General features: G+C 39.4%; 1 protein-coding gene across 1 annotated transcript in view; it reads right to left on the bottom strand.

Annotated features, from left to right (window-relative positions):
- Window positions 1–274: 274 nt before the first annotated feature.
- LOC149311106 (DBH-like monooxygenase protein 1) overlaps window positions 275–12,650 on the bottom strand; it is a 56,716-nt gene continuing 44,340 nt past the window's right edge. The window contains exons 8-12 of the mRNA XM_089529481.1: window positions 11,680–11,871; window positions 7,654–7,713; window positions 5,692–5,834; window positions 2,066–2,234; window positions 275–702 (exon numbers count right to left, since the gene is read on the bottom strand). Coding sequence (XP_089385607.1) covers window positions 538–702; window positions 2,066–2,234; window positions 5,692–5,834; window positions 7,654–7,713; window positions 11,680–11,871 — 729 coding nt within the window. The 3' untranslated portion in view covers window positions 275–537. The remainder of the gene's footprint in view (window positions 703–2,065; window positions 2,235–5,691; window positions 5,835–7,653; window positions 7,714–11,679; window positions 11,872–12,650) is intronic.

Raw genomic sequence — 12,650 nt, 5'->3', positions numbered from 1 at the left:
ACAGGAAGAGAGCAGCAATAAAAAAAGAAGTCTGGGATTCCACTACGTTCAGGCAATGATTTAAAAATCTTGCCATAGCTTTACTTGAAGGAGCATGAGACAGCTAACATGACTAATGGAGACTGGCAGCAATAGAACAATTAAGCTTTATGTGTACATTCTGGTCTTAAGAGCAAAGGTAAAATAACTCAGCAGACTTCAGCATAATTAAGGTTACCTAGACAAAGTTTAGTTTATTATGTTGGTATCCAAATACAGAGCAGCTTTTGGGAGTCATAAAGTGATGTGCAAGGAAAAATCAAATGAAATTATATGAATCAGTTTAGATAACAATTTGCAAATCAGTGAATTTTATATACACAATACATTGTAATTTTACCTTTAAAAACAGTAATCTTTCTTTCAAATGAGGTGAACATTATTTTTGAAACAAACTTAGTTTATTAATATGTAAAAAAATAAATCTAGAGGAGCAAAAGTGCAAACATTTCAAGACTTGCATGGCACAGAAATCATAAGTGAGTACAATCATAATTATTATACAACAAGCCCATTATTCCTTAGAGCAGTAGTTGAGATGTACAGAAAAAGGAGGAGGATTAAAAATAGACTGTAGTTTAATGAGGGAGACGAACTACATATAACTTCCTCTGTCCTGTATGGCCTCTCTATTTCAGGTGGGAAAGCCATCATTCCTTGTATCTGAAATTTAAAATGAAATAAAATTATTTCCTGCATATACTACAGGACACCATAATGCATCTAGCAGCTTATCTGAGTTTAGCTGGCATCATTTCATGTGTGCCAACTAGTCTGCATTATTTATATATTACCATCTAAAGATAGACACCAACATCAATATGTATTATATAACATGACAGTATATATTAGTACTAGCATTTATACTTACTTAAACAGGTTTCCTTGTGCCAGATGAACCTGATGGGATTAACAAACACTAAGCTACTTTCCCAGCATAATACATTCCACACATTTAGAAGCTGTGGTCTGAATCCCTGCTAGCTGAACTTCCTACCTGCTAGAAGTATGATATATTGCTTATATACCTTACAACAATGGTTTGTTAATTGCTCTCCACTTTATAGGAACTTCTGGTTATTCAAATCAGCATGTACAATAAAGGACTGAGGCAACCAGTACAATCCTTTAATAATGCTATGATTAATAAGTGATTAGTGTATCACCATCAAGAAATAGCCAGCCCAAACAACCACCTTTTACTGGGGCAGAAAGGAGTAAATGGGAGAAGGATTTTCAAACATGAGTGACTCCATCAAAGCCAATTATGCTGACTATCTATTGGGTGATTTCATATGGATCTTACTCAATATACATCAAGACTGTGGACAATGTTGGATATTTTTGTTTGCATGCAACTCAGTATTCATGGAACAGTAATGGGAGAGGGGAAAGGAAAACAGAATGGAATATCCTGAACAAGGACACTAATATATATGAATAAGGGCACTATTCTACTATTTCATTATATAGGCCCCATACAGACTGCCAAAATAAAGCAGCTTCGGGTCACTTTGGAGGTATGCTGTTTAAATACATCCTAAGAGTTTGGAAGCTGCGCCAAGCTGTGATCCAGTCCTTAGAACTGGATTGTGGCTTTGGCGTGGCTTCCGGACTCTTAGGACGCATGCACGATTTAAGCAGCATACTTCCAAAGTGACCCAAAGCAGCTTTATTTTGGCCTGTCTGTATGGGACCATAGAATCCTATTTTTCTGATCATCAGCTAACAATAATAGACAGGTTTTATGATCATGTCCTTCCTGCTGAAAAATGTGGATGAGTGGTATTTAACAGAAAGCTGCCTGACTCTGATCCTGCAAGACAGTTCTTATGTGAGCATTTTGACTAGTGAGCTACCACTCTTCATAATGATTATTTATTGTGATAAATAAAGTAACACAATTTTAAAGGATAATACAATTAAAATTTTTAACTTGCAACTATAAGGCTCCATAAACTACACAAATTTTACAATCTGTACAAATGTTGCCCGAAGCAGAGTTTTAAAAAGGAATTAAACTTACTGTCCATTCTGCATTGTCAGTCTTGGTACATCTTACATTCACTGGCAACCTAAGAACATAGTCATTGTAGGAAACACCATGTTCTCTGGACCATTTAAATTTGTTCATTGCATCCATAAAAGATAGGTTTTTGTATTGTTTTGGGCTCTTGATAATGAACGGCCAAGTCCTGTACATAAAGATAAGCACAAACTTTTCTACTATCATTGAAATCTTTACCGAAACAGAAAATTGTTCCTAGAAAGAAAAACATATTTTTAACAAGTTGTATGGGAGACCACCAATGAATATTAGGTGCTGCAGGCTAAATTTCAGAGGAAGGAACTGGTAAAACCATCTCTAAGTATTCATTTCCTTTAAAAACCCAATGAAATTCATGGGGTCACCTAAGTTGACAGGTGACTTGAAAGCAGATTTGTTGCTGTGTGCATTCAAATTGTTTCCAACTTATGGTGATTCTAAGGTGAATACACACACACATTAATATCAGCAATACTACCACCATCACCAACAATAACAAAAGACAAGCACACACATTTGTGCAATTACCTATAATGAATCAGAGGCACAGTGACTATGAGTGCATCTACATAGGCCTGGAAGAAAAAGAGCCCTCCACCTCCAACCACCTTCTTGAGGGGGAGAGAGGCCTGGCCTGGAAAGACAAAGAGCCCTCCACCTCCAACCACCTTCTTGAGGGGGAGAGAGGCCTGGCCTGGAAAGACAAAGAGCCCTCCTTCCAACCACCTTCTTGAGGGGGAGAGAGGCCTGGCCTGGAAAGACAAAGAGCCCTCCTTCCAACCACCATCTTGAGGGGGAGAGAGGCCTGGCCTGGAAAGACAAAGAGCCCTCCTTCCAACCACCATCTTGAGGGGGAGATTGGCCTGGCCTGGAAAGACAAAGAGCCCTCCTTCCAACCACCATCTTGAGGGGGAGAGAGGCCTGGCCTGGAAGACAAAGAGCCCTCCTTCCAACCACCATCTTGAGGGGGAGATTGGCCTGGCCTGGAAAGACAAAGAGCCCTCCTTCCAACCACCATCTTGAGGGGGAGAGAGGCCTGGCCTGGAAGACAAAGAGCCCTCCTTCCAACCACCATCTTGAGGGGGAGAGAGGCCTGGCCTGGAAAGACAAAGAGCCCTCCTTCCAACCACCATCTTGAGGGGGAGAGAGGCCTGGCCTGGAAAGACAAAGAGCCCTCCTCCCAACCACCATCTTGAGGGGGAGAGAGGCCTGGCCTGGAAAGACAAAGAGCCCTCCTCCCAACCACCATCTTGAGGGGGAGAGAGGCCTGGCCTGGAAAGACAAAGAGCCCTCCTTCCAACCACCATCTTGAGGGGGAGAGAGGCCTGGCCTGGAAAGACAAAGAGCCCTCCTTCCAACCACCATCTTGAGGGGGAGAGAGGCCTGGCCTGGAAAGACAAAGAGCCCTCCTCCCAACCACCATCTTGAGGGGGAGAGAGGCCTGGCCTGGAAAGACAAAGAGCCCTCCTTCCAACCACCATCTTGAGGGGGAGAGAGGCCTGGCGTGGAAAGACAAAGAGCCCTCCTCCCAACCACCATCTTGAGGGGGAGAGAGGCCTGGCCTGGAAAGACAAAGAGCCCTCCTTCCAACCACCATCTTGAGGGGGAGAGAGGCCTGGCCTGGAAAGACAAAGAGCCCTCCTTCCAACCACCATCTTGAGGGGGAGAGAGGCCTGGCCTGGAAGAAAAAGAGCCCTCCTCCAACCACCATCTTGAGGGGGAGAGAGGCCTGGCCTGGAAGAAAAAGAGCCCTCCTCCAACCACCATCTTGAGGGGGAGAGAGGCCTTGCAATTTTTTTTTTTGTATTGTATTGCAATTTTAATGTACACCGCTATGATCAATGCGGAATAGCAGTCTATAAATAAAAATAATTATTATTATTATTATTATTATTATTATTATTATTATTACATTGTAAAAATAATGCAGTTTGACACCACTTTAAGTGCTGCAGCTCCAGTCTATGGAATTCTGGGATTTGTAGTTTTACAAGTTGTCTGATAAAAAGTGCTGGTGCCTCAAAAAACTACAAATTCCAGAATTTTATTAGATGGAACCATGGCAGTTAAAGTGAAGGCAAACTGCATTTTTTCTACAGTGGGGAAATCAAGCAAATCTAGATCATGAGAGACACATCTAGGATGGGGGAGGTTTCCCACATCAGGTGCCACATTTCATCACATATTTCAGTCTGAGGACCACACTATGGTGAGGAACGTTGCTGAAACATGGCCAATGATACATAGGAAGTACATCCACAGGCATCTATGCAAGTATTCTTCTATCACATACTGATATGCACTGGGTCCTTGATATCTGCTAAGATTTTGTTCCAGGAACCCTCTGGATACCAAAATCTGTGGATGCTCAAGTCCCTTTACATACAATGGCATAGTAAAATGGTGCCCCTTATAGAAAATGGCAAAATCAAGGTTTTCTTTTTGGAAATTTAAAAAAAAAACATTTACAGGCCTTGGGTGTTTGAAAGCAGAATGAATGTAGAATCTGTGGACACTGAGGGCTGATGATAACAGCATTCTATTACCATCTACACACTGTTTCACCTCCTCTCTCTCATCTATCCCATTTTCTCTTCTGGCATGAGAGACAAAAAGTGGGTTGTAGCATAATGCACCTATACTTAAAGCTTGTACACAGTTATTTGTAACAAAGGAAATCATATCTAAATCAGTACATTTCAAGTTATGTAATGTGTTGTCCAAAATCAACTTGACCACACAAAATGACACAATGCAGTTTATTTATATTTTAGTACATTGTCCACCAACAGTTATTTTCTGGACAAAATGTGATGAGTGAACTTTCCTTGGCTCAATTCAAAACAGGCTCAGGGAAAAAGACGACTGTTTCCAAAAACAATCTCTACCCCAGCTCTAGAAATAAAATATGTGCCCTCCCCCCAGCAAAACTTGGAAGTTCATTCATTCATTCACTAAATGTAACTTTTCAAGCACTACACTCTGAACTGCATTCAGATCCAGTTGTGCTCATTGTATCAACAGCAACACAATGGAACCCAGATGCTTACCTGTCCCAATCATCCCAGTTGCCTCTCTGCTTTCCGGGCAATCACTACCTACTTTTTGCCTTCACTAACTCTTCCTTGGTAATACTAACAAGATCTTACAGTGAGGAAGAATCACATCAGAGTTTCTCTTATGACTTCACTGCTGTTATGAGAGCATAGCAGGCATCAAGAATCATGGGGAATGTAATTTGTATTGCTTGTGAGATTCTTCCTCGGCTATCAGAAGCAATAGATCCTTAACTCCATCCTACCGTGAATGTTCAGTATACCATCAGCCTCCTATACCCAGTTTCATCTGATTTGAGATGCAGTGTTGGATCTGGTTACTACAGTGGACTGTTCCCATCAGCGGGGATCTGTTTCTAACCTTCCTTGCTGATGTTTGTAGTCTTGGATAACAAATGGTGCTTTAAAAAGCACAACAAAACTGAACCAGAAGGTAGCATCAAGAAGAGCAGCATTTAGCAATGTTTCAGACAAGTTTGACCAAATGACAACCAACGAAACACTGGTTCTCCAGCACCAGAGGCCACAAAGCAATTCACCTTAACTTACCTTACTGGTCTGTAAATTTCTTTAACTCCAATAAATTCAAGTTGCTCCATTATGTCTGGAATACTTGCACAGCGGGTGAGATTTATTCTTGGGTAATACAGAAGGTAAGAGAGGCACATTTCATTTCTGGTGCTAAGACCACCCTGAAAATTTAAACAGACCAACAATGTAGGCCTCAGGATTTCTTAGGTCTTAATTTAGGTGATGATCTCCAGAAAGATAATACTATCAATAGAGACAAGAAACTTAAGACACTAAATGCACAAAGCTGAAGTAGCCAACACATCCATAAGTGACATGAATGACTAAAAAGTAATTGCGATTTTGTTTGCAGTAGTGATTCTTTTTTTACCAAAGCTGAAGTAACATTATAAAATAACAGGTGCTGACATGTTACTCTTGAGACCACGTGGCAAGAAAACATATTTAATATTTATCCTTTTCTAAGAAGTTCTCATTGTGTCACTCTCCTAACTTGTGCGGTGCATGCAAATTTTGGTAAGGGATACTCTAGCCAGACAATTCAGTTCTTGGATCCAGGCATCTGTACTTGGTCCCAAATCTGCCCACTGCTGCCCCCCTGTGCTGGCTTTATGTAGCCACTATTGTAGTTGCTGCTACTGTGATCCTGGACGTAGAAAAATCAAAATGGTGGTAGCAACAAGTAGTCATTAAGGAAATTTGGCATAGTATTTGGACAATGGCATGAAGGCTGCTTGTAATAGTGATTATGACATAGAAAACTTGTGTCATGGTGGGTAATGATTTCCTTCAATGCCCAGATCCAAACCTGAATATTTACCTTTACATACAGCATGACGTCTATCCCCACTATAATAAACCCCCCTCTGTTTGTATAGTCAAATCTTGCTGGTGAAATTTTCTCATTGCAGCAATTTTGTGTTTAGATGGTCCTAAGACCTATGACTGCACTATACAGCAGCCCACCCACCAACGGGTTATATTTTACAGGAAGCAGCTCAAAGAACAAAGGTTGAAATAAAGAGGAATATGTGTTCAAGAATCTTGAAATGTGTCTTTTAAGAGCTGGCACATATTAAGCAGCATCAAAGAAGACAGAATGTCAGGGGAAATAATCTATGGAGATAAGCCTGGAGATGATACAAAACAAACAGAACTGAGCAAAAAGAGGCAGAGAGGACTTGAGAAACAGAGACCACAAACTAGGAAGGAAACTTGCTAAGACCACCCCTCTGACAGCTATTATGATAATTGCCAAACAAACGGAAGTTCCTTTGTTTGTTAACCTTGAGTCTTAAAAATGGGACTTTGATTCCACAGATTCAAATGCATATGTGAATTAAAATACCCCAAAAGAGGCTAAAGGGAAATTAACATCTTTGAATATCTACTCAATAGTTTACAGCTGCCATAAAATCACACATAAACAGTGAAAAGGATTGTCAAAGATTAAGCTTTTTCCTTTAGCCTCATTTTCTGTCTAGTCACATTATGAATTGCCTTGACCCATATTTTGAAAAAGAAGTGAAATTCCCAGGTGCAATTCCATCCAACTGTACAAGCATATGAACCTATACAGCTTCAGGATCATCCTTAGCTTTGTATGATCTACTTTGCACCAAATAATGGGCTGGAAAGATGCATTATCAATAAATGGCCACACACACCATCTCATAACTTTTTGAATATTCAGAACTACATCCTACTGTTTTCATCTGTCAGAAGAACAGATAGCATAGTGAGAAGAAATTCCTCCTCTGCTTGCCTCCTTCCGTACACATCAAAATCTGGGCCAGAACGTTGAAGGGTTCTCTAGCTGGGGCCAGGGCTGGAAATCCTATAGCACAAGTAGAAGGTCCTTCCATAGTGTTGGGTGTAGCATCTGAAAAGGCTAAGTGTTTCCAATTCCCACTTTTCATCTAAACATATTTATTTGAAGATATCTTCAATCCATACGAAGTCGTGCCATAAGTTTCTTACCCAAGTCATTTGTTGTCGATCCAGGGTACTATAGTGACATTCAGTGACTAAATTATCTCCCTGAAAAACAAAGTTCAAGAATTTCAGTGTTACAAATTGTAATATTTGATTCATTATGTGGCTTGTAATTTATTTTTAAAAAAATATTTATTTAAAAAATAAACAATAATTTGAGAATTTAGTTTTTGAAGAAGAAAAGTACTGTCTGATCCAATGCTGTGTCTAGATTTTAGGTATGGTTGGTGATAAACCGTATGATTGCACAATTATATTTAGAATTCAATCTATCTCCTTTTCTGGCTAGTCTGATTTGGCAACAGTTGTTTATAGCTTGGCTATGTCAGGCTTAAATTACTGTATGTTCCATGTAGGACTACCCTTGAATGCTGTCCAGAATTCTTCTATTGGTGAAAACTGTGGCAGCTGGTCTGCTAATGAATGTACACTATATCAAGATCAGATTATACTAAAACTGTAAGATCTGCATTTGAAATGGCAGGAACTGATACATTATCTACTTTGATTAAAATCACTTGATAATTTTGTGAAAGACTGGAGAACATTTGTACAATTTGTAAAGAAGAATGAAGGGAAGACTGTATATTCAGCTTTTGTCTATTGAATATTGAACATTTTGCTTTCACCTGCTTATTTGTGGCAGGAGTGTATGTTATGCTGGAATGACAATGAAGACGAACATGAGAGTTTTATATTTATAATAATAATAATAATAATAATAATAATAATAAATAATTATGTCTTTGATCTTGGAGCTTTAAAGCTTTTGGACTTGCAGTCTAAGGATTGCCTGTCATGTTATAAATCTCTTAAGTCACCCACAAGTTGTGGAGCATACCCCATACAATTATGATGGGTTTTGAGTTGTATGGAAAAGAGGTACTGACTCTTGAGGTGCATGCTTCTGATGTCCCAAGAAATCAAATATCTGCTTCTTAATATAGTGTATCTATTATTGGAATTTGTCTGGAAGAAGAATCTCCTAATCATTTCTGGACAAAGACAGAAAGAAAAATATTTTTATGCTGTAAGTGACTAAATCTGCAACCCTACATTTATTGTATTTATTTATATCTCACTCTTCTTCCAAGGAGCTCAGTGGTCCTCCCTGTCACTATCTTCACAACAATTTTGTGAGGTAGGCTAGAATGAGATATGACTGGCCCAAAACTACACAGTGAAGTTCATGTATTTCATATCCTTGGGAGGAGATTCTATTGAATGTAGAGGGACTTAGTTCTGAATAAGGACATAGATTACTCAGAGGTGGTGTTATGAATTTCTATCAAGGATTAAATTTCATTAAACTGAGGTCTTGTTAACATGAGTGTTTTTCCCCGACCCCCCCCCCCCCAGCTCACTGCATTCTACCTACACAACACAGGGCCAAAACCCTGAATTGGTTCTGGCTTGTTTCACAACCCGATTCTGGATTCCCCATTAGCTTATGGAAGTTCCACTTCAACAACATCTGGAGGGCCAAACATTTTCCACCCTCAGTCTTAGTATACATATGGAGGATCATGTTATAAATAAGACATACACTACCTTTGACCCAAGAGCTCTGTAAGAATACAGTTATCCCTCCGTATTCGTGACTTTGGCACTTGTGATTTTGATCATGGTCACCTGCTCGTGCAATCCCCTTCCTCTCCAACCCCTCCCTGATGCCCTGTAACTTGCCCAGCTGAGCCAGCTACAGAGCGACAAGGAGAGGAAGGAGAAGCAAGCGCTTGCGCTCCTCTCCAACTCCTCCCTGCCATTCTGTAACTGGGAGGAAAGGTTATTTGTGACATTTTCACATTCATGAGGATCCTTCAGCCCTAACCTCCATGAATACAGAGGCACAACTGTACTTCAGTGTGAGTAGAGATAGGACATTCTATCGTCTGGTCAAGGATGTATACTTGTCCGCCACTTACATTCAATGAACATTTTTTATTCCAGTCCAGTCCTTCTCTATACTATTGTTGATTCATGAATGGGAAAAGGTATGTGGAGGGGCTGGAATATCAAATGCTTACATAGAGACTGAGACTGTGAGGCACTTGTGGAAAATGGCAGATGCGCAGCACCACTTCAACAATAGCCTATAGCCAAGTCACCACTACTTAGAGCAATTTGGATATCCAACAAACACTTTTAAAAACATATTTGCAATAGTAAAGAAAAGGTTTCATGCTGCTTACAGTGGCAGTTTTGGCATAAAAACAACTGTCCCATTTCAATAAGTTAACTTTTAGAAGACAATGAAGTGATTGCCACATGCCTACTGGTCATGTAAATCAGGCTTACTTTGAGATGATAATGTTGACACATAGCAATAATTCCAGCATCACCACAACTGTGTATCCGATTATTAAAAAAAAAAAAAGCACAAAAATTTAGTAGTCTAATTAGGAGTTAAAAACAAGCTCTTTAAATTAATACTTAATAGCTATAGCTATAGGCAATAAATTATCCATCTTGCAAATGCATGACATGACTAGCCATCTTCTGAGGCCTGGGGCTGATAATAAGCCTGGCTGCAACTGACTGATGCTGACAGATATATGTGGGGAACAGCCTTTCAGTCTCCAGTTTGTGCAACCCACATTTTACTCATTTAGCAACCTAAACTTTTTGTCAGGAAAAAAAAGATCAATTCCTTGAAGGAAAATTTTATTCTACAAAGAAAATCAAATTTAAAAAAATGCTGTGAACAGAAAATATTAAGAGGCAAACAGAAAAAGTGCTAGAATGATGGGGAGAATAACTTTAAATAAACAGCAGAATATGAATCAATAAATTGAAAAGATGTGTCAGTTTCAGCTTTACTAAAGCATATTTTTCTAGTCTTAATTCAGGACATCCCATTTCTGCATCATAGTCATTTTTTAAACGGCTGCACAAAATTTGTATGTATTTTCAGGCTCATTTCTAATATTCACAATTAATTTTACAAAATACAGTGCATTTTGTATTTTATTTTTATTAGTGTGTGTGTGTGGGGGGGGGGGGGGGATGTTTTTTAAACCAGACAACTATATCATATATTAGAGGTGTACATGTTGAAGGATAACTGTGTTTCACTTCAACTGTTCAGTGCACCATGTTAAATTAGGTAAGATTACTTAAAATTAATAAAAGAAATTGTTCTTATATCCCTAACAATGCGTACATCAGCATTCTAAATAAATCAAACATTATATGGAAATATATAAGATCAGAAACTTTTCAATGCAAGAAAAACCTGCTTTACGAGGTGGAGACTGAGATTAGATTTATTCTGTCTGTCATTCTTCTATACCAGTTTCTTCTCCTAATGCTTTTCCTTTTTCAGATCTAGCCACATGGCAGACATAAAGCAGTTTCATACCACTTTAACTGTCATGGCTTCATATTGTGGAATCCTGAGATTTGTCGCTTGGTGAGACACCAGAGCTTAGGTTGAATACCTCACTAAGGAGTTTAGCGCACAGCTAAATAATCCGGTTTATCTTGCCCGGTTTGAATCCTTTTCCAGGATGCAGCCGGATATTACCATATGCATTTTGCCACTGATGCCGCCTCCTGTGTAAAACCGGGCTCCCAGCCATACTCAGCTGACCAATTTGCAAAGTTGGGAGCATCCCAGCTGAGCTCGGATTCTAGCCAGGATTTAGGTGGGATTTAGGCGGGAGGCTGCATCGGCAGCATCAGCAGTCAAAAGCACATGAAAATATCCAGCTGCCTCCTGGAAGAGGACTCAAACTGGGCAAGATAAACCAGATTATTTAGCTGTGTGCTAAATTCCCAAGCTGCATATCCCAGGATTCCACAGGATGGTGCCATGACAGTTAAAGTGGTGTCAACTGCTTTAATTCTGTAGCATCAAAACCCAGCATGTATCAAGATGAGAGTCTTGTAATGACAAAATGAGACATATGAATTCTCCCAAAGCAGAATTCCACATGAAAGGGGGGAAAACTGCCCTGGAAAACTGGCAAAATGACAAATACATGATTGAAATGCAGAGGGGATTCATACAGGTAAGATGGTCCTTTCTTCTTTTAGATACTGGAATTCTTGGAAGTTGAAGTCAAATTCATCATCATAGGCCAGCAGCTGCTGTTCATCACCATTACGGAAATGGCGCATTCTTATAGCTCTACCAGCAAGGTGTGCATGGAGGAGAACTGCAAAGACATGGATCCCACTTGGTTTCTCAGCATCAAGTGCCTGAAAAAAAACAACAGTGAAATTTGTCAACTTGCCACAATGTGTAAAGGACTTCATTTAACATGACAGCACACATACTCAATGTTTAATTTATATGCATGCAAGATGCATATATGCACCTCCCTTCACAGAAATACAGTGTGCAGATATGTTATTAAAAGAGATACTATATGTATGCAGTTGATTCAAGACTTGTGACAACTGCTGGGATTATTAAATTATACAGAATTTAAGGTGTAGAAGTCTCTCAGAGAAAAGAGAAATAACATTGCAAAAACCTACAACTCAAGTGGAGTTAGCAGTACATGGACTGATGATTTGGTCAATATATAATACCACACTATGACTTACCATCCTATTACATGAGAAAAGAAAGCCAAAGTGGAGTGGGAGGGTAGTGACTTTCTCTGTGTCTCTCCATATGCTGTTGCAGCACTTCCATTTTCTTCTCAAAGGAGACAGTGGTAGAAACATGTCTATTGTTGGGAAAATTTGTTTTGCAAAAGGCTCATTTTTACAACCATCTCCCTCAGAAAGGAGAACCGAAGTCCTACAACATCATGTGGAGAGGCATGGAGAAAGCCACTACTCTCCCATTTCATTTTCTTTTCTCATGTGATTAGATTCTTAATGCCTGAAATATCACAGCATATTCCCAGAGCATTTTAAAAATATTTCCAAATTAATCTGATCTTGTAGTCAGCCTAAAAAAGAAATTCTTCAGTTTTTAGTATGGGCTCACCAACAATATAGATGTAACAAAAAAAAAAACCACTGCA

The sequence above is a fragment of the Sceloporus occidentalis genome, unplaced genomic scaffold, assembly GCF_023333645.1.
Source record: "Sceloporus occidentalis isolate IW3139 unplaced genomic scaffold, rSceOcc1.0.p SCAF_6, whole genome shotgun sequence".
NCBI lineage: Eukaryota > Metazoa > Chordata > Lepidosauria > Squamata > Phrynosomatidae > Sceloporus > Sceloporus occidentalis.
This window is presented reverse-complemented; position numbering and strand designations above follow the sequence as displayed.